The sequence below is a fragment of the Monodon monoceros genome, unplaced genomic scaffold (assembly GCF_005190385.1).
Source record: "Monodon monoceros isolate NGI ecotype Baffin Bay Population unplaced genomic scaffold, NGI_Narwhal_1 Super_Scaffold_16, whole genome shotgun sequence".
In the NCBI taxonomy this organism is placed as follows: Eukaryota; Metazoa; Chordata; class Mammalia; order Artiodactyla; family Monodontidae; genus Monodon; species Monodon monoceros.
The window spans coordinates 29785198-29808392 of record NW_021703772.1 but is presented as its reverse complement, the minus strand read 5'-3'; the positions used below and the strand labels follow the sequence as shown (position 1 = coordinate 29808392).

The 23195-nt window shown below is 41.0% G+C and overlaps 2 protein-coding genes across 2 annotated transcripts in view; both read right to left on the bottom strand.

The window, feature by feature from the left end:
• The window catches only part of GPR1 (G protein-coupled receptor 1), an 81029-nt gene that overhangs the window by 15345 nt on the left and 42489 nt on the right, over positions 1–23195 (bottom strand). The gene's annotated exons all lie outside the window — the stretch shown is intronic.
• On the bottom strand, positions 9886–10110 carry LOC114896512 (DBIRD complex subunit ZNF326-like). Its single transcript, XM_029224547.1, has one exon. The coding sequence runs from the start codon at positions 10108–10110 to the stop codon at positions 9898–9900; it is 213 nt and encodes a 70-aa protein (XP_029080380.1). The 3' UTR covers positions 9886–9897.

Genomic DNA, 23195 nt, shown 5'->3' with positions numbered 1-23195 from the left:
GATACATGTATATGTATAATTGAATCATTTTACTGTACACCTGAAACACAACACTGTTAATCAACTATGTTCCAATATAAAATAAAAATAAATACATAAACAAACTAATTAATTAGAAAATAAAGGAGTCTGAGAGCTGTTTTCAGATACTTGAAGATGAGGAAAAAGTAAGACATTTATGCTGTCTTAAGGTCATAAATAGTAAGATATTTATGTTGATTCCAAAGTTGGAGCTAGGGCAAAAAATTAGTTGGCATAATAGCTAGGAAAAGTGTGACTTAGTGGATGGGATTTCCCTGGTGGTCCAATGGTAAAGAATCCGCCTTCCAACGCAGGGGACACAGGTTCGATCCCTGGTCAGGGAACTAAGATCCCACGTGCCGCAGGGCAACTAAGCCCACGCGCCACAACTACTGAGCTCGCGCGCCTCAACGAGAAAGCCTGCGTGCCACAAACCACAGAACCCACGCACTCTGGAGCCCGTGCGCCACAACTACGGAGCCCATGCACCCTGGAGCCTGCGCACCACAACTAGAGAGAGAAAACCCTCATGCCACAACTAGAGAGAAACCTGCGTGCCGCAAAAGAGCCTGCGCTGAAGCAAAAGATCCCGCATGCCTCAACGAAGATCCCAAGTGCTACACCTAAGACCCAACGCAGCCAAAAAAAAAAGAAAAGAAATAAATTAAATAAATATTTAAAAAAACGTTTGGCTTAGTGGAACCAAGAACTTATAGCTATTCAAAACCTACCAACTGGAATTCCCTGGATGCCCAATGGTTAGGGCTCCATGCTTCCACAGCAGGGGGCCTGGGTTTGATCTCTGATCAGGGAACTAAGATCCCGCACGCTGTGAGACGAGGCCAAAAAAAAAAGAAAACCAACCAACAAACCAAAGAGATATTTATACATTGCACTTGAATGGCTGCTGGTGGGGACACTGTAGATGGCACTGACATCTGCACTCGGGGGTCTTTAACATCATCCATTAAGGACAAGAGTCTATGATAATAGACATTACTTTTGAGCCCTTATTCTCTATTTACTGCTTAGGAAACTGAAGGTGAGGAAACTGCAAAAACCATTCAGTTGGCAAGTTGCCATGGTTAGATTCTTATCGAAATGTGTAAGTGCCCAAGTTCTTACCCTCTGTGCACCCAAGGTACAAGAATCCTTTCTCAAGAGTGTTTAAGGAAATAGTTTTTGAGAATGACACTGAATTTAGAGAATAATTCTACTTTCCTTTTCTAGAACTATACCTGTGGCTGAATAAAAAAGCAAAACAAAAATAAACCACTCTCCCCTGCAAATGAGGAAGACTACATAGGAGGAAGCTCAGAATGATATAAGATAAAGAAATCCTCTTTGTTTTTTAATTAGACCCTTTCTCACCACTCCTCACCCCCCCCCCCCCCCCCCGCCAAGGCCCAGGGGACCCAGCTTGTGAGAACGGTTTTTATCTTTGAGCTTGTGTTGTGGCTACACAGTAGTGCTGTGCCAGAGGCCCATATTTACCCAGAATCTATTCCATTCCTGGGCCTGGTTCTAACTCTGCTGTTAAAGTTACTGCAAATGTGGAAAAGTGAAGAACCAAATTACCAGACCAGGAACCAAATTACCAGACCAGGAACCAAATTACCAGACCATGGCTGGACTCCTATCCAGCCATGGCAGCTGGATTCTGAGGACATTAGGCAAACACATATTCTTTACTGCTCCATAGCAGGTTAAGTCTCAAGTCCCCTCGTGGTCTCTTATGGTGACCTGGGCCATATATGGACTGCATTTGCCCAAGAGCCTCTTCTTTCTGCCGGGACCCCACTGTGATTTCTTCTTGTCCTACAATGGGCAAGGGTACTTTCAAATGGTGCATATCCACATCTTGGCTTAACACTTCAGGCACAGGACATAGGTGAGAGAGAAGAAAATCAGAAAGAGGAAGAAAAATTTAATCCAGTTTCTAGTTCTTTTTTTTTTTAAATTAATTTATTCTTTCTTTATTTTTTTATTTGTGGCTGCACTGGGTCTTCATTGCTGCGCGTGGGCCTTCTCTAGTTGCAGCGAGCAGGGGCTACTCTTCGTTGTGGTGCACGGGCTTCTCATTGCAGTGGCTTCTCTTGCTGCGGAGCACAGGCTCTAGGCGCGCGGGCTTCAGTAGTTGTGGCACGTGGGCTTCAGTAGTTGTGGCTCGCAGGCTCTAGAGCGCAGGCTCAGTAGTTGCGGTGCACGGACTTAGTTGCTCCGCGGCATGTGGGATCTTCCCGGACCAGAGCTCGAACCCGTGTCCCTGCATTGGCAGGCGGATTCTTAACCCCTGCGCCACTAGGGAAGCCCCCCAGTTTCTATTTCTGATCAAAGCCCTCCAACCAAACCCCACTGTGAGGCTCTGAGGACTCCATTTTGTCCTCACCTAGCAGAGCCCTCAACAGGAACCAGGTTCTTCATGGGAGCAGTGCCCCCTAGAGGTTAGCATGACCCATCGTCACATCTCGAGATTTTCCTCTTATCTTAGATATGTTCCTTATTAAAACAAACGAGAGCTATTTTATCTCAGTACACTACTGTGGATACTTGTGACCCATCTCTGAACATCTGGACATCTTACTCTATCCATTCCAGGATTCCTTCATAATTATCCCTGGTGTCCCAGTTCCAGAATAGTTTCTTGTTGGTTTTCCCCATTGGTCCACCCACAAATTCAGATTGCATGACATAGGGTCAAGATTAGGGTGAGGCAAGTGAGGTTGGGTCATGCAAGTACAGAGCCAGATCCTGACTTCACTTAAAATTTTGATAGTTTGTTCAGCATGGATCTTTTACATACATTTTGTTTACTTTTTGGTGCCTGTTAAATTTTGCCTTAATTACCTCACCCTAGTTCCAGCCCTGCCATGACACCTGAGCCCACTGACGTCAGTGGAAGCAAAAGCCCCCGCTTCCACTGCAGGGGGCTACAGTGGAATGGTTGTAAGTGGACTGGTTGTTTGCCCTCGTGATCACATGGCTGCCTGGGAGCTGTGTCTGCCGCTGCTCCCCAGCATCAGGAGAGAGTGTATCATATACTGCATATTGCTAGCTGGGAAAAGGTCAAAATCCAAAATTCCAAGTACAGTTTCTACTGAATGTGCTTTGCTTTTGCACAATCATAAAGTCAAAAAATAAGTTGAATCATCATAAGTCGGGGACGGTCTGTACTTTGGATAATTCAAAAGCCAAGTATTTCTCCAAGCACTCAAGCCTAAGAAAGCAGTCAGAAAATGTCCTGGCACCTATACAAGTAACACAATGTATCATCACTGAAACATAATGCAAGCAGTTCATTTCCTGACAAGGAGCTTGGAAGACACTGAGTAGCAAATCACTTGATACAATAAAATTTCTTTTTAAAAATTCTACTTTTAGAACACTTTCCTCTATCTTTTCTGTCCATCACAGATTTTCTCTAATAAGACAAAGTCAGACAAACCACTTCAAGCCTAAAGTCTGATTCCCTGAAACTATGTTTAATAGCTCATGTGACTAGTTATTAAAAGAAAAATCTTGGCAATTCTAAGCTCAACTTTAAAGCCACCTAAGAATAGTCATGTTAATAGTAACCATAGATATCTTGAGTCAAAAACACTTTAGTTTTGCTTGCATTTAAGATAAAGTTTTGAAGGTTCCGGAAAGAGATATTCAGAATGGTCATTCTGTTACTTCTAAAAAAGTCTAATTCCGGGCTTCCCTGGTGGTGCAGTGGTTGAGCGTCCGCTTGCCGATGCAGGGGACACGGGTTCGTGACCCGGTCCGGGAAGATCCCACACGCCGCGGAGCGGCTGGGCCCGTGAGCCAGGGCCGCTGCGCCTGCGCGTCCGGAGCCTGTGCTCCGCGACGGGAGAGGCCACAACGGTGCGAGGCCCGCGTACCGCAAAACAAACAAACAAACAAAAAACCCCAAAAAGTCTAATTCCACCATACCGACCTGGAAAATTGACTGAAAGGCAGTGTCCAGAATGTTCTTTAGAATTTACCTGTCTTTCACTTCGGAACTAGCTTGTTAAGCAACACCTGCGTTGAACTTTATGCCAGTTACAGTGCAAAGCAAATCATCTTCTCAAACAGGTTTTCCCAGCTTTAATGTGCTTAGGCAGCAGTTACAGGCCCTGAATTATTACCCTAAAATGGATTTGGTAAGCCTACATTGAAGAGATAGATAATATGAACTAATGGCTTATTCAGTGCCTTTTCAACAACCATGAGAAGGGAGTCGATGTGATGTACCCAGAAGGTATCCCAATCAACCACTTTCACCTGCATTTGCACGGGATGGGCACCGTTCACCCAGGTACTGAGATTGGTGCCCTTTGGTGACCTCTTCTGACCTTTGGGCATGCTAAATTTCTGCTCAGCACAAGCTCTCTCCTTGACCGTGAGCTCAAGTAAGCCAAGAAAGCGATGTGGCAGCCTAAAATAAAAAGAGGGGGAGTGAATTTGCCCTTGGCTCTTTTCATAGAATTGGAGGAGTATTTGTCCAACTCTGCTTAAGCTGGTCAGAATGCACCCGGGGGTGCTGTGTTCTTTCCTTGGAATTAAATTTATGAAGAACAAGGATAAACTGGAACATGTCCAGAAGAGAGGGAACAGGTTGAAGAGAAAGCTTAAAATGACATCATGGGAGGAGTGCTGAATGAACTGGTGGAAGCTATTTATCCTGGAAAAGAAAGAGCAGGATGACGTTTTTCATGCAGAGAAGGGAATTGTTTTATCTGGCCAGAGAGTAAAGCTAAGAATATGAGGGAAAGAGAAATTTTAGCTCAGTATAAAGCAAAACTTTCTAGAGATTATAGTTGTTAAAAATTGGCATTTATTCATTTAATACATATTTCCTGAGCATCTCCTATGTGTTCTAGGCCCCAGTGAAACAGAAGTGAATAGCAATGAACTGAAGCCATGGAGCTTTCAGCCTAGCACAAAGCTTTGTCAGATGATGGCACATTTCTCATACTTAGAGATGTTTAATGAGACAACCATAAATTGAAGGTTTTTCTGGCATTGAATGTGACTGGACTTAATGTGTAAAGTTCTGCCAACCCTGAAACTCTATGTTTTGTTTACTCTAATGTTACACTTGATGCAGTTTGATGGCTCTCCTGGCCATGGGTCAGGATGTACGGTTCTGATTCTGTGGCTTAGCCATGGTCTTCTATCAGTCAATGCATATATGCAGTGCTGCCTCTGCTAAGTGTAGCTTCATTTTATTTTATTTTATTTTGTGCTAAGAGGGATGGGGTGGCATGGAGAGAAAACACTATAAAAGTTCTTTCATATGTGACGTAACAGTGAAGGGAAACAATTTTCTTATGTCCCATATTCACCCCCAAAGATCTGGTTGTCATTTCTATTACTTTTATTCCTTTTCAACTTGCCATTATTGCTTGGGGAATGGGAGCTCTTCCTTTACAGACCCGTTTCAATTCTTTAATCTCTTTGAAGGAGGAAGGAGTCAGGTGGCTAAAAACCACAGAATCATAGTCCTTAAAGTAAGATGAGATAGTAGAGATAATCTACTCTAGTCCTTTCATTTAATACACAAGAAAACAGAAATTTAGCAGAACACTTTAAAAGACCTGAATAGAAAGACAGAAGCACCAAAAACCACTAGAATTTTAGGCAGAATATCGACTTTGGGCAAAGAAAGTTTTATGAAGAATCAAACAGAGGAACTTCCCTGGTGGTCCAGTGGTTAAGACTCTGCCCTCCCAGTGGAGGGGGCACGGGTTCAGTCCCTGGCTGGTGAACTAAGATCCCACATACCGCATGGCACGGCCAAAAAAGAATCAAATAGAACTTCTAGGAATTACAAAGTTAATCTTGAAATTTAATTTAATGGATGCATAAGATGTAGCTTAGACCCAGTTGAAGGGAGAATGTAAACTAGAAGACATATCTGAAGAAGTTATCCAAAATGTAACACAGAGAGACAATGATATGAAAGGTATGAAAGGAAGGCTAAAAAATGAGGAGCAAAGAGTAAGAAGATCTAACATATATCAACTCAGAGTTTCAGAAGGGGATAAAGCCTTGTGTTAACCAGGTGGTTAAAAGTGGATGCACAGGGACTTCCCTGGTGGGCCAGTGGGTAAGACTCCATGCTCCCCACGGAGGGGCCCTGGGTTCAATCCCTGGTCAGGGAACCAGATCCCACATGCATGCCACAACTAAGAGTCTGCATCCGCAAGGAAGATCTCACGTGCTGCAACTAAGGCATGGCGCAACCAAATAAATAAACAAAAAAGAAAGAAAGTAAAAGCCAAGGATCTTTAAAAAAATTTAAAAAATAAAGACAAAAGAAAAAGTGTATCCACAATCAGAATCTAGTTTATATTCAGATGTTTTGATCATTCAATAATAAAGGATTATAAAATGATGTCCATAATAGTCCTAATCAGGACAGAGGATGACTGATTTGGGTACCACTCAATCTGGTGGTTCTCAGAGGTGCCAGATATTCTCTGGAGAGGAGAGGGTCCCCCATTGTCTTGAGAGCATCCACAAACCCTTACATCTGTGGTTTAGGAGGAAGGGTTCCTGTGGTCTTCATCTAACTATAGAACAACTCTTTAAGAGAATAAAATTGGAAGACAAAAATCATCCTAAAAGGAAATGAGAACCATGATTTGTAAAATTATGAAATGCCTGTAAATTTCTCATATTGATCATGTTTTTGCTATCTAATTATTCTCCTCTAGTGAGTAATAGTAAAGTCCTTAAGACAAATATAAATTTTTGCGGAGCAAAGAATATGGAAGTTGGAGAGATTTGTGACAAGAGAAGTAGGTAGAGTCAGCTACTGAGAGAGAGGAAAGTGCTGAGTTTCTGGGGCTCCTCAAGGATAAGAAGAGAAAACCGGCAGCTGGTTCAAGCCTGGCTCTGAGGTTGAACAGTAGAAAAACACAAGCAGGATTCCCCAACAATGTATCACAGCAGTCAACATAATAAGTTTTTCCTCCTTACTATAGTCAGATAAGAAATGACAGTGTAGGTAGAACCTTCCTAAGGACAACAATAATATCTCAAAAGCTAGGTGGAGTTGTGTTTCTGGCAATATGGTATTATAGATATTCTTTTAAATCTTTTCACTACAAAATCTCTAAAAGCCACTGTACTAAATGTAAAAATCGTCTTTTTAAATGTATGGCTGAGCTAGCAAGAAAGTAAGGAAAATCCTTAGTGGCCTGAACTGAAATGGGAACAGGAATCTAGAGAGACATCAAAGTTTTTGGCTGTCTTATCACCCATGTGATCTTTCCTTTGTTCTTACCTCCATGCAAAGCTCAGAAGGTATAAGGTAGGACCTGGAAATTTCCTTAAATGCCTAGAACCAATAAGCAACCCAGTTTTTGGTGAGAGGCTCTGTGTGCATATTGGGGGTGCATTTTCAACTCTGCCTTAGCTTCCACTTTCCTTGCACGGAATCTCAAGGTCATCCAGAGGTGAGAGCTTAGGGCCTTTTCGGGTCTTTCTTGTCAATGCACAGAGCCCTGGGCACGTGCACCACCCTATACATGCATGTGGCCTTCTTGATTCAGAAGCTTCCCAAAGCCCCTCTGTATGTCTCATTCTGTTTTTAATTTTTTGTTAGTCTAATGTTTTCCCCCAACTGGTATCCATCACCTCAGACAGCTGCAAGGTTAAGTAATTGCCTGTAATTGTTTTCGACAAATGTTTATGGGGAAAAAGTTTTTCACACTTAATGAGCTCTGAGTTAAATCAGTCTTGCAAGTGGGATTTTCCAGGGAACAAACAGGTCATATAATAAGTCTCTGGGGATGAAGCTTTGAAGGAGCTCCAGCCCCTTTCTGTTCCTTCCAGTGGCTGTCGGGCTGCTGGTCTTCACCATGAATGCAGGCTGGTGGTTTTCAAGGATATCACAAAGCAGGAGAGTCCGAGATGGGACTAGGGCAAGTGAAAAATGCCACAGAGCTCATTGCTTTTACTGAGATTGAACAGTTTTTTCCCCTCTTTCTCCTCCTCCTCCTTCTTTTTAAACACTCCCCGGATTGTTGCAAGCCTTTGGGAAATTTCCAGAGTTCTGAAACATTTGATTCTGACCATTAGCCAGTTTCTTGTTGCTTCTGTGGAACAGAGAATTTTCTGAGGTCCTTACTCCACTATTTTTGCTGATGTCACCTCGATAGGGAGTTTGAACTGGCATACTCTGTGTGTCTGGAAACCACTTGGCCCAAATAGCATGGTGTTCTTTTAAAAATTAGGCTTATGAAATCTAGGAGGAATGTAGACTACTTAATAGTTAAATTCCTATGGAAAAATGTATATTTTCCCACCATTTCCTTCTCCTTCTTAAGCTTGATTTAGCCCTAGAGACTATAAAAGTGAATGAATAAATAAATGAATTAATCAGTTAAATTTGTGACTCATCAAAGGGTCCAGTACAGGGACTTAAACATAACGGACACTCAAGGAATAGTGCTGAGCCAAAATGGATTGGCTCAAAATAGGCAAAATTGACCTGTTCTCTATTATATCTTATCCTATTCATAACATTAAATATTTGGATTTATATTTATCCCACATAAAATTGTATACTTTTTATATTGAAGATTTCCCACTTCCTTTAGTTTTTATGGGATACATATATCTTAGTTCGGGTAAAAAATAAGTCCTATAATATAGATTTTTGTGTTTTTTTCTTAACTTACAACATAGTTTTATAAAGGCCCACAATTACATGAGATAAATGATAACATCTACATAGTTTACGCACGTTACATTTACAATGTAATAGGGCAGGAAGAGATATGGTAAAACATTTAAATGTGTTACATTACTTCAATTATTTACAGATCACTAAATAGAAGGTACTATTTACTTCTGAATCCTAGTAACCATATAAAAATTATTCCTCTTTTCAACTACATTTTTCAGAACATCTATCACGTAAACAAAATTGTTGTATCTATCTTCTTGATTTTTCTCTACTATAAACCATAATGGCACACTTGAAGCAGGAAAAAGAAAAGTAAGCATCATTCGGTCCATCCTTAAGGAATCCAGATCCTTCAATTTATGAAGAAGGACAATACTTTCAAATGTTTCCTAACTAGTTTTACTTATATCTAGTAGGAATCTTTGTGCCTCAAACAGTAGACCCCCCTTGACCTGAAATGTGGTCAACCCTAAAGCCTGTAGGAGTTCAACTAGGTTTAAGCTTTACACAGCATTGACAGTGAAACATAAGTACAATCTAAATTCTACTGCATTAAAATAAGCAAAGGTATCATACTCATGGCTTTAATATAATGTTCCTAGTCTAGAGCACAAGTGTTTCTGGTATAAGCAGTACCTGCCAATAAATAATCTAGACATGATTTAAAGAACACTTTTATTATTACAATATGCTCTTGTAACTTACTTTAAAATTAAAAGAATAACTATTTTAAATGTTTCTTAGAAATTGAATGTTGCTAGACTGGTTCAGTTAAACCCATTCTAGTCAAAGACTGCTTTGCTGCTTTATAGAGTACCCCACAGTAGTAAAGATTTTTGGAGATTCATAACAAAAAGCTTCACAAATAATATTTCCAATAACATTTTTATATCATTTGTTCAGGACATTCTGATTGATAAGCAGTTAAAGGTAAAAGAAGGAAAAAAAAATGCTCACTGCTAAAGACAGAAAATCTTACTCTATTATAATGAAATGATAAAGGTTTTCCTGAGATTTTCCTAATGTCTGCCAGTGATGCTAAGATAATTTTTAGAACCACTAACACCTTTCAACATTTAAGGTGGTTCTAAATAGCAAAGTTCAAGTAGCGTCACATGCCTAAGGAATAGGAAATTAGAATATCCAGAATCTTACAGTCATCTAATTATTTGGCCAAGTGATGAAGCAATTTACCTGCTACCCCCACCACCACCACTGTGACTGTCCATGCCATATGACTGGTTTAGGTAGGAGTCCATGGATCTTTGACCCCCACAGGATCCATGGCCATAGTCACGATCCATCCCTCCATAAGATCCGGGGCCATAATCACGATCCATTCCATTAAAGCTCTGATAAGTATTTCTGCAAGCAAAGTGTGTGTAATCGTCCTCGAAGTCCATGGCGGAGGCTCCGGGCCGACGGCCTCGGCGGCGCTGGGCTGAGCTGTGGCGGGAGGCGAGCGCCCGTGACCCACGGTTACACACAGCCAGTCAACGCGACCAAGAGCCTATAATATAGTTTTAACAGTAAATTCTTTCCATTAAAAAAAAGAAGAAAGGAGAAAGGAGGGAGGAGACAGGAAGATATTCTTGTCAGTTGTCAAGGTGGTGGCCACTGACAAATTTTGCAAGTATTTTGACAAACACTTGGCAGAAATAGGCTTATTTTCCATCAGAAAACTCATAACTAACTCAATTGAAGGATATTAGGTAAAGAAGCCTGTTTGGAAATAATCTGAAAAGATTCTTGTGTCTCATGTCTTTCTTAATTTGTTATAATGAACGAGTCATAATATATTAAGAGGATTAGAGCTGCTTATAATAAGAGCGCTACAGTTAAAGGACTAACAATATAATATAATATGATTATGATATAACATAATATGATGGAATAAGATAATATGATTCTTTCATTTCCTGTTCTCACTAACACATTACAAAAACAACTAAGTGGCTTTTTATTTTGCTTTATTTTGTTAGAGAAGATGTGAACGTTAAGTAGAATCTGGCTATGTTTTCACACACAAACACATACGTGCACAAATAATGACAACTCAATTTTATAAAAATGTAATGAAAACGGTAAGAAAACCGTTTTATAAAAAAAAAACAAAACGTTGTGTCTCTTTACTTCTCTTTGACTCTCCTTAATTAATAATGGATATAAAAGCAGACCTTTAGTTATTATTCTAACAGATAGTCCACATCTTTAAAAATTCTTTCATCTGTATTAATACTTAAAATCATCTAAGAAAAAGCAAATGGTATTTTCCTCAGTTCTTGTGACATTATGTCTTATGCCTTTCAAATTTGAAAAAAAAACAAACAAGAAACACTCTGAAAAATAGGAAGGTTCTTCAAGACATCACACCCAGTCTCCTTAGAAAGTCTTTGATATGGAAAAACAGAGGGATTGTTCCAGTTTAAAAGAGAAAAGACCAAAAAAAAAAAAAAAGGAATTTAACATGACTATTGAGTAGATACTGATTTTAAAACACTATAAAACATATTTTGAGGATAATAGGGAGAATTTGAATATGAATTGAATATCATTAAGATATCTTTTCATTTTCTCAGGTATGTTAATGATATTGTTTTGTACGAGAATCTTCTTTATTATAGGTGCATGCTGAAGTTTTTAGGGCTGAAGTCTACAACTTAACTTTCAAAAGATTCAGAAAGATAGATATATATATATATATAGTCCTGGGATAAACCATAATGGAAAATAATGTAAAAAAAAGAATGTATATATATGTATAATTGAGTCACTTTGCTGTACAGCAGAAATTAACACAGCATTGTAAATCAACATTGTAAATCAAAAGACAAGAAAAGAAATATATATATATATGTACACACACATAGTAGTTGTCCAGCTGGGAATGTAAAATCTGATTTCAATCATGAAATGTGGTAAATGGAAATGCATTGTCCAGATCCCCCTACAAGGACAAACTAACTCCTGGGAGAGCTGTCAAGAGGCCACATCCAACTAATAGCCCTTCAGAGACTGCTGCTACTACACAGAGCCCCTTTGCCCAAGGTCATGCCTTTCTAGGATAGCCAACTGTCAGCGATGATTGAGGTGGAAGTGGAAAGGCCTGGTCACTTTGGACCAATGGGGGATAATCCTGATGGGTCCATTTTAGCTTCAGAGGTCCATTTGGAGTTGGCTCTGTCTGTCAGTCCTACCTTACAGCTCAACTTCTCCCTCTGCCCGGTTGTGTTGTTCCCCCAATGCCCCGCCCCATTCCACATGCAGGTATCGATCCTAAGGACACAACCTAGTAAATATCTGACCCTTAAATTCCGTCTCAAAGTCTTCTTCTAGGAGAACTGAATCTGCGACACAAGATGGATATCAGACAACCTCTAAATGATGAACATTTTTTTTTAAAGTTCTGTTTTCTTAAAAAATAGCAGTGTCATCAAAAACAAAGAAAAGCTTTGGAAATGTTCTGAATTAAAAGAGGCTAGAGGGCTTCCCTGGTGGCACAGTGGTTAGGAATCCGCCTGTCCCCGGTCGGGGGGACAGGGGTGCGATCCCTAGTCCGGGAGCATCCCACATGCTGTGGAGCAACTAAGTCTGTGTACCAACAACTACTGAGCCTGTGCTCTAGAGCCCTCGAACCACAACTACTGAAGCCCATGAGCCTAGAGCCCGTGCTCTGCGACGAGAAGCCACCGCAACGAGAAGCCCGCACACCACATCGAAGAAGCAGCCCCCGCTCGCGCCAACTAGAGAAAGCCCGCGCGCAGCAATGAAGACCCAATGCAGCCAAAAATAAATAAGTAAAATAAATAAATTTATAAAATAAAATAAAAGAGACGAGAGAAACGCATGACAACTAAATGAGACATGTGATGTTGGACTGCATCCTGTACTAGAGGAAAATAAAAGACCAAAAAGAACACTGCTGGATCAATTGACAAACTAGAATGTGGATTACAGATGAGATTTAAAAAAGTATTGCATCAAAACTATTACATATAGAATGGATAAACAGCAAGTTCCTACTGTATAGCACAGGGAACTATATTCAATATCCTGTGATAAACTATAATGGAAAAGAATATTTAAAAAAAGAATGTATAGGGACTTCCCTGGTGGCACAGTGGTTAAGACTCCATGCTCCCAATGCAGGGGGCCTGGGTTTGATCCCTGGCCAGGGAACTAGATCCCACGTATATGCCGCAACTAAGAGTTCACATGCCACAACTAAGGAGCCCGCCTGCCTCAACTAAGACCCAGCACAACCAAATAAATATTTTTTTAAAAATGTGTATATATGTATAACTGAATCACTTTGCTCTACAGCAGAAATGAACACAACCTTGTAAATCAACTATACTTCAATTAAGAAAAAGTACAGCATCAATTTTAAATTTCCTGTAATTGGTAAATATACAGTGGTTATGTAGGAAAATGTCCTTGTTCTTAGGAAATAGACACTGAAAAATATAGGGGAAAGGGGGCACATTGTATGCAACTTCCTCTTGAACGGTTCAGAAAACGTACATACACACATACATAGAATATAGTAAAAGAAAATGGGGCAGAGAATTCCCTGGTGGTCCAGTGGTTAGGACTCTGCATTCTCACTGCCCAGGGCCCAGGTTCAATCACAGGTTGGCCAAAAAAAAAAGCAAATGGGGCAAGAGTTTAAAAATTGGTGAATCTAGGTAAAGGGGGTGTGAGAGGATTCTTCTTATTTTTCTTGCAACTTTTCTGTAGGCCTGAAATTATTTTCAAATAAAAAATTAAATATATGTACGTATATATGTACATATAAATATAAATAATAACAGATCAACCAGCTGTAGCAAAATGTTAACAATTGATTTATGTTATAAGTATATAGTTGTTCTCTGACCTATTCTTTGAACTTCTCTGAATGTTAAAAATTTTTCATAATGAAAATTTGGAAAGAAAATACAGGCCAGGATGTTTGCTGTGGCTTACCTCTTTAAGGCTTGCAAGATTATGCCTTTAGGGCTTCCCTGGTGGCGTGGTTAAGAATCCGCCTGCCAATGCAGGGGACTTGGGTTCAAGCCCTCGTCCGGGAAGATTCCACATGCCGCAGAGCAACTAAGCCTGTGCACCACAACTACTGAGCCTGCGCTCTGCAACTACTGAAGCCCAAGTGACTAGAGCCCGTGCTCTGCAACAAGAGAAGCCACCATAATGAGAAGTCCGTGCACCTCAACAAAGAGTAGCCCCCGCTCGCCGCAACTAGAGAAAGCCCGTGGGCAACAACGAAGAACCAACACAGCCAAAAATAAAATAAAGAAAATAAATAAAAATTAAAAAAAAAATAAAGATTATGCCTTTATTTCAGGTTGCTGCCACGAGTTTTTGGTCACTCTATTTGTGATTAACTTAGAGAACACAGATTAGCATACCAATTAGACTCTTAAAATTTCCCCCTCTATAAAGTAGAACTCTGTAAATCATTAACTATTTACCTCCTCACTTTAAGAAACCCTGTTAGATATACAGTATAAACTCTGAGTACCAAAACTTTGTCTTCTTTTATTCTCTGCTATGTCCTTAGTTGCTAGGTAAATTCCTAGAACATGGAATATCCTCTGTAAATACCTGTTAAAGGAACAAGTGAGGAAGATCTAAAATAACTATGATTTTGGTATGGATGAATAATTTTACCTACCAAACTCCTATCAAATCAACTCTTTTACCTACCAAATCAACTCCTATCATTATGGCCAAAATTAAATTTGGTTTTACTGTTTTTGCTTACTTTCTCTTTCTTACTACAAGTTGGGAGAATCAGAATTTTGTAATTATTTTAGCAAACAAGTAGTTAATCAGGGTGAAGCTGAGCCGGGAAGTAGTTTGAAGTAGTGCTTCTGGGTGGGTTCCCGGGGGAAGCAGCAGAGAGCCTTTTGAATGCAAACCCATTAGGGTGCTCAGGTGCAGGGTGACCTTGAGGAAAGAGGTGCAATGGTAGCTAAGGGCTTAGGAGGGGAGGACCCACCACACAGGATTGAGCTGACTTGAAACAGGAGAACCAATGCTCCACTACATGTGGAGGATTGAAGTCAGGAGGCTCTATGAAGCCGCATGTCAGAGAATATAGCCCATTTATTAGCAGACTGTCAGTACTCACTCAGTGAGACTGGAAATGAATAAAGCTGCAGGAGACAGAGTAGCCAGGAATCAGAATGCAGAAATTAGCACTGGAGCAGGAACCAAGAGGAAACTAAACCGATGTGGAAATAGGGCACAGCAGCTGGAGGCATCAGTTTTGTCCTGTTTGGATGTTTCCCCACATGGGCCTGGGCAGAAGTGTTAACCATGAAACAAGAGCCTTCCCATGATCATGACCTCCCGACAAACTACTGGGGCTGACGGTGCTTGTGGCTAACTGGGGCTAAAGTGTCCCTCTGAGGCACACACTGCTGTTGTTTCAGGGCACCCTTTATATTCTGCTTTACTATCCTTACTGTTTCTACTTCCAGCTCAGAATCAGAGAAAGTAGAGCAAAGTATCACCAAGAGCCTGCAATTTTTCATCTTTATCCTCCCATCCAGAGCCCACCTTCTCATCTGCAAATCTAGAAAGCTGTTTTCTCCCTAGGCAACTTTTATTCAAAATAATTTGTTTAAAGTTATAATTATTTTGCATTGAATAATTTAAAATTATCTTTTAAACTAACAGATCAGCAAAATATCTGAAATGTTTTCAAAGTGACGTCTTATCATACTGCTTAAAAAGGACCACACTCCTCCATTTCTTGACACACTGAGGTGGAATATTGGAAGTAAAATCAGTACAGTGGTCTTAATACAGAGGTACGCTGTCAGACATGACTTACGATACTTAGGCATCCTGAAAAATATGGTTTATGGTTGGGTTTTATTTCAGGTTCTCTCTGCTTGTCATTGTCTTCGTCTATTTTGCAATCGTGCAATAGTCTCATCCAGAGAAATACAAATGAATTGTGTCTAATGGAATGCAATCAGTTATTGCCCTGTAAATATCGACCAGTTCTGACAGTTTTGTAACTGTTTATAAATCCATTTCAACATTCCTGATGGTCTACACATTTGTGAGACTGTGAATTCTTTTTACCCATTGTAACATCTTCTTTCTTTTTTGTTTTTTTTGCGGTTACACGGGCCTCTCACTGCTGTGGCCTCTCCCGTTGCGGAGCACAGGACGCGCAGGCTCAGTGGCCATGGCTCACGGGCCCAGCCGCTCCGCGGCACGTGGGATCCTCCCGGACCGGGGCATGAACCCGCGTCCCCTGCATCGGCAGGCGGACTCTCAACCACTGCGCCACCAGGGAAGCCCCCCATTGTAACATCTTAACTGATTCTATCATTAATAGAGTTAAATAAAACCTTTGAAACAGGTTAACTTTATATTTGTGAGTCATGATTTACCTGTTTTTTAAAAAATGGTCTTTTAATAGGCCTTTAGTCTAAAAGTATTAGTCTGACCTTAGGAGGACAAATGAGTAGGGAGAGGTGGGTAGGGATGTGAAGGTTTTTTAAAAAGTGTACATGACGTTTTTTTCTGGCCCACTCAATTTCCAAAACCTAAATTTACCTTCCACTCCTAGGATGATGATGGAACTGAGCATCGGGACAGGGGGAAGCACTCATTTAGGAGAAAGGGTTGGGGTAGGGCTGGGGGCTTGGTTTAAGTGCAATACCAGGCAAGCAGGGAAGGGCTGAAGGAGAGAGAATTCTGATACCCCCCCCACATTTGTATTGCTGAGGCAAATTCTTTCTTTAGGGATCCCAGCCTCTTTTCCCTGCATCCTTCATTCCTATCTGCTCTCTTTAAGGCCATATGTTAAAGCCAGGCCCTTGATATGACTGCTGGAAGATTAATACAATTGTTTGACACAGCCAGGATATTAGCACAGCATTCAAATATGTGCAGCTTTCCTTTTATCTCTCTCTCTCTTTTATTTTTTTTGCAGTCAGACTGAGGCCTCTTAATCCCTTCAGCTGCTACTCAGAGGAAGGGAGTCAAGCCAGTGTTCTAGCCACACCAAACTCCAAAATAATTGGTTAGATATGGCACTTTGCCTGATGAGCGCTGCAGCTGGAGAACACAGAATGCCTTCCTCGGCCTGAGGATGGATGCACTGTCTGCCTCACCGAAGAGGGATGAAGAGAAGTCCCAGTACTATCTGATCGGCTCCTGCCCTTGCCTCAGCTCTCCCTTGGGATAACAAAACCCATCAGGGTGTTTATGCAGAGTGGACTTTTATTTCTACATTCCCTTCTCCAGTCCTCCCAGTCTGTCTTCTTTCTCTTCTGTCCCCTTGGTTAAACTTCCCTCTTCCCTACCAGTCCCTCCTCACCACATGCTTCGATGTAATCCAGAAACAATTACCAACCTTTCTGGGCAGTATTTTATGGTGGTTAAGAATGAGAGCCCTGGGGTCACACAGGCCTCGGTTTCTAACTGCAGTGCCACTTATCACCTACCTGTGTGGCCTTGGGAAGTCAGTCAAAAGCTCTAACCATCAGTTTTTCCATCTGTAAAAATGATACAGGGACAATAATATCTACTTTATTGGGCAGCTGTGAGGAGGAAATGAGGCAATGGAGTGAAGCTCAGTGTTGGACACAGTCATCTGTTATGACTGTAACCTTCTTCTCAGTTTCCAGTCTCCTATTTCCTATTTTCCCTCTGTTTCTAGTGTACTTCTATTTCCTATTTTCTTTTTTTTTTTTTTTTTTTTTCTGCGGTACGTGGGCCTCAGCTCCGGATGCACAGGCTCAGCGGCCATGGCCCACGGGCCCAGCCGCTCCGGGTCATGTGGGATCCCCCCGGACCGGGGCACGAACCCGTGCCCCCTGCATCGGCAGGCGGACTCCCAACCATTGTGCCACCAGGGAAGCCCAATTTCCTATTTTCTTATTTGTAGGTAGTACTTCACATTTTTCCCCTCAGTCCAACATAGATACTGAAGAGGTTCAAGACATGCTATCCCCAAATATGACACCTTGGCATATGGAATAGTTTTTTTAAAAAATTTTTTAATTTTATTTTATTTATTTTTGGCTGCACTGGGCTTTTATTGCTGTGCGCGGGTTTTTCTCTAGTTGCGGCGAGCGGGGGCTACTCTTCTTTGCGTGCGCGGGCCTCTCATTGTGGTGACTTTTCTTGTTGCGGAGCACGGGCTCTAGGTGTGTGGGCTTCAGTAGTTGTGGCTCACGGGCTTAGCTGCACCGAGGCATGTGGGATCTTCCAGGACCAGGGCTTGAACCCGTGTCCCCTGTATTGGCAGGCGGATTCTTAACCACTGCGCCACCAGGGAAGCCCTGGAATAGTTTAAACTGAAGAAATATGAGAAACAACAGGTACAGGAAGGATTTCTGACCTTCCCCTGAGTCAGGACATGAGATCCTCATGTGAGACGTGCCCTCTCCATACCCTTAGGAAAGGAGCATCTTTATCTCCAAAGAAGGAGGGATGCTGAGAGGAATCTGAATGAACAGGCCTTGCTAAATTTCTCCCAATTTACCACCCTTAGCACATACCCCTTTTGTCCTATCACATTTCTTGATGACTCTCCACTTTTCATGAAACCTAGTACACATAAAAATACTCAGGTGGTGCAGTGGTTGAGAGTCCGCATGCCGATGCAGGGGACACGGGTTCGTGCCCCAGTCCGGGAGGATCCCACATGCTGCGGAGCGGCTGGGCCCGTGGACCATGGCCACTGGGCCTGCGCGTCTGGAGTCTGTGCTCCGTGACGGGAGAGGCCACGGCAGTGAGAGGCCCGCGTACCACAAAAAACAAAAAAAAACCCAAAAAAACTCAGGTTTAACTATTTCCTCGGGTCTTTATTTTCTTACAAAAGCTCCCATGTCATGTAAAACTTTTATTTAAAAATGTGTATGCCTTCCCCCTGTTAACCTGTCTTTTGTTATAAGTGCCCCAGCTGAGACTTTAGAAGAGGAAGAAATGATATTTTTTTCCTCCCCTACATTAGCAAATCAATGACAGTGGTCACATGTACCATATTTTTTTATTACAAGCAATTTCAGTTTCTTCATCTGTGATCTGCGGAGAAACACCATCAGTAAACCATTGTAAGGCTGTTGTAAGAATTAAACAAGATAATGTATATAAGTGCCTAGCGCAGTGCCTGGCTCCTAGTAAGAGCTCAGGAACTGTGTTATATCTTACTTTATTAATCCTTTCATTAGGGTGTATTATGAAATAATTCACATAACTAACATAACGCTTTGTTGAAAAGCAGGGAATTCTTGGGCTTGCAGCTAGTTTAATGATCACTGGCTCTAATCAGAGGGCTCGTTTGATGATATTATTTGTAATTAGTTTAGATATCATTTTGGACTTATGTTTCATCCTAAAAGAAAACATTAGCTGAAAGATACCACTCTGAGCAACAAAATAATGGTTTCCTACTGTTACAGTAAAGCTACATTATGCTCATTCCTTCCTTTCCAAAGGGGGACATTTTGACCCTGTGATAATGTTTTACTTAAAGGAGTTTATTTTATTTTACATCAAATGATTTATGTAGATGAGTTCATTTCTTGTGATGAAGATGGAAACGAAGTAGCTGAGCTTCTTGCTGTAATCTCACTGACTTGCTGTAATCCAGCTGGCTAGAAAATACAATTGTCTGGCTCAGAAAAAAAAAAAAAACACAAAAAACGAGCTTTCCCAAAGAAATTCTGTTTGGGCATTCTCTTCAGTTTGATGAATGAGTTGTTTACTGAGCTTGAGAAAGTGTAAAAAGGAAGAAATGGCCTTTTAAAAAAAATTTACTTATTTATTTTTGGCTGCTTTGGGTATTCACTGCTGCGCACGGGCTTTCTTTAGTTGCAGCGAGTGGGGGCTACTCTTTGTTGTGGTGCACAGGCTTCTCATTGCAGTGGCTTCTCTTGTTGTGGAGCACGGGCTCTAGGCACGCGGGCTTCAGTAGTTGTGGCACGTGGGCTTCAGTAGTTGTGGCTCGCGGGCTCTAGAGCGCAGGCTCAGTAGTTGTGGCGCATGGGCTTAGTTGCTCTGCGGCATGTGGGATCTTCCTGGACTAGGGCTCGAACCTATGTCCCCTGCATTGGCAGGTGGATTCTTAAACACTGCGCCACCAGGGAAGTCCTGAAATGGTCATTTTCAAGAAAATTATTGAAGTGCACTCAGTGAATTTGAGCAGATTACATTTGACATGGCTTGAAAATAGACGTAGTTTTTAACAAATCAAGCTTTTGTTTAATTAAGACTGAAATAAAATGAGTGAATATTCTTGTAAATAATCTAATAAAATGTTAAAATGAAGAGACACTCTCCACAGTCATCTCCACGCCTGCCCGTGTTCTGGGGGATAGAATACATTTCTGAGGAAATCTGAGAATACCACTTTTATATTGTGTTTGGTATATTATAATTCCTCTTAAGAGATAAACAGTTTTAGGTGTGTGCTGAAGTTCCCCCTTCCTTATTCAATCTCTCAAAAACCAAAAAGCAAACCAAGGAGAAACGCTATGCTTATACATGAAATATCATTCCAGAGCAAGGCATCTCTCCCAGACAAGGAAGGAAGAATTTAGTCATTTTACTATCTTCTAAGTTTTTCCATCTTCTTGGTTGGTGCATGTAAAGAACTGAATTAAATACATTGTGTGTGTGAGTGTGTTGATAATGATAAAATCACCCCAGAGGTGAATGGTTTTATTTTGAATAGAGTTAATGAAATGAAAGCCCATATGGGGCAGAATGACAATCAAACAGGAGGGTCATGTTTAGTATTATCTACACAGTTGGGTAATAGAATAAACAATTTGTTTACACTTAGTATTTCCCATAAAGTAACCAAACAATTGATTTGACTAAGCTCTTATTTCCTGAACTTGCTGATGGTTTGGTATTAAGGAGAAAACCACCATTTCTTCTAAAGGGTAAGCTGTGTTTTTAGATATTACTTTCCTAATGAATTCTTGCCTGATCTCTACAAGCCTATCCCCCAACTTATTTCAGGGTCCCTGCTCTACACTCTTCACAAAGAATTTTTAGTTATATATTTGAATGCTTATTTGATGAATGTCTCTCCTCCACCAGAATGTAGTTTTGCTTACCTTATACTCCCAGAACCTAGCACAGTGCCAGGCAGAGAATAGAGCTCAATAATATTTATTGACTAGAAGAACAGCTATTCAGTGGGTTTTGATAAAAGGCATTCATGCTCACGGGCATCGCAGCAACTAACATTTATTTATATTTGTCTGAGAAGGCCAAGGTGAGTTTGAGAAGGAAATTTAAGCTCTTAATTACCATCAAATCCATTAGGTCTTGTTCTCAGTTCCTCGTCTTATTAAAGGTGTTAAAAGAATGTTGAATCCCACTCCTTAGAGATGTATTAAATCTGTCTGGCCAATTAATTAGACCAGGACTTTTTTTTTTTTTTGCGGTACACGGGCCTCTCACTGTTGTGGCCTCTCCCGTTGCGGAGCACAGGCTCCGGACGCACAGGCTCAGCGGCCATGGCTCACGGGCTTACGGGCTTAGTTGCTCCGCGGCATGTGGGATCTTCCCGGACCGGGGCATGAACCTGTGTCCCCTGCATCGGCAGGCAGACTCTCAACCACTGCACCACCAGGGAAGCCCCAGACCAGGACTTTTAAATGACAACAGGTCCCACTTACAGGGAAAGATGATGAGGTTTTTCTCTAAACTATTATCAGGAGCAAATTACTTCACTATAAACCAGTTGTCTAATAATGTATTACTTATAATTAAGACCAGTTTACCTAATACATGAGGAAGCAAAATACCAAGCACACCTAAGTATATAATACCTTTTAACACATTACAGTAATACGGTAACATCTCCTGAGTACTTGTTAAGTACGCTACAGTGCTAAGCAACTTTACATGCATTTTCACATTTCATTTTCACAACAACCCTGTGAGGTACTATTATTATTTCTATAAGGCAAAGAGAGGCTGGGCAGTTAGCAAAAGTGGTGAAGCCCAGGCAAGACTTCTGGGTCTGTCTGACCTCAGGGACTTCCTTCTTACTCCTTGTACACAGCGTCTCTGTAGTAATCATCTGTTAACGTGTTCGTCTCCCTCGCTTAACGTGACAGCCTCAAGGGCAAGGTCTACGTTTTACTCATCCTTGTATCTCAAGTACAGAATAGAGTGCAGGAAACATAATAGGTGCTCAATAAAAGTTTAGTGAATGAAAGAGGAAGTACTTTCTTTTCTCGTTTTTTTTTTTTGCGGTACGCGGGCCTCTCACTGTTGTGGCCTCTGCTGTTGCGGAGCACAGGCTCCGGACGCGCAGGCTCAGTGGCCATGGCTCACGGGCCCAGCCGCTCCGTGGCATGTGGAATCCTCCCGGACCGGGTCACAAACCCGTGTCCCCTGCATCAGCAGGCGGACTCTCAACCACTGCGCCACCAGGGAAGCCCCAGGAAGTACTTTCTCATCCTCAAAACTATAGTATGTTTAGTATAGTTTTAGTGTTAAACATAGTTAACTATATAATGTGCATAAATAAAATACACAAATCAAACAAATACTTATGTAATAAAACAAATAATATATGAATATATCTTACTGTTTTGGTTAAATTAGTAACCCATATTTTATGTTGAAGCATACGACATTGTCAAGGTCAAAAACCAGCACTTTTATATGGTATAACTTCATCAAAAAAAAAACCTATGTCAACTCTTAGCTACATAATTAAGCAGAATGCTCCATTACCAGATGTTTTCCACTGAAACAGAGGTTTATCATTATAAACTGCCAAAGAGAAAGTTTTATGAAAAATTAAGGGTGTCATATCTATAAGCACTTTCTTCTAGGTCTAATGATCTAATTTCATATACAAATTATTTTTCATGCCCTTAGGTCCTAATGAAAATTAACCCAGCACATATTACACTTGGCTTTGATTCTCTCTTTTCTAAGCTGCCAGGTTGCATACCTCCTTGCAGAAGTCCTTCTTCATGAAGTTCTCCCTTTTTAGTATTAACTCTGCCTTTATCCCAAGCCCTGATGCACCCCCTAGTGTTCCTCAAACACTTCTATAATTATTATATCTGTTTATAATGATCACTTTTTGTTGAATGCTGGGGTCTGTTATACGCAATTGTGTAAAGCATTTATAATGGAGGAACTATACTGAAAGGGAGCAGAATATGCCACCCCCAAATATGCCACTTTGGCATATTAATATTTTGAATTAAAATTACTTGAGAAACAGTTGGTACAAGAAGGACACTCTGACCCTCCTTTGTCCTCCTGAAAGCAGAAAATAAATTTCCTATGTGAAAGGTACCCTCCCAGTATCAGGAGGGTAGAAGATATCCTTATCACCAGAAATAGGGAATTTAGGGCCAAGAAGGCAGTATAAACAAAACTTGTTACTTCTTCACTAATTTACTACCCCAAACCCAAACTTCTCTGTACTGTCAATTCTTCACAAATTTATTGTTTCTTTGTCTAAAAGGTATAA

Bases quoted from the DNA above. Each gene is read 5' to 3' on its own strand.
- LOC114896512 (XM_029224547.1), bottom strand. From the start codon at position 10,110: ATGGACTTCGAGGACGATTACACACACTTTGCTTGCAGAAATACTTAT.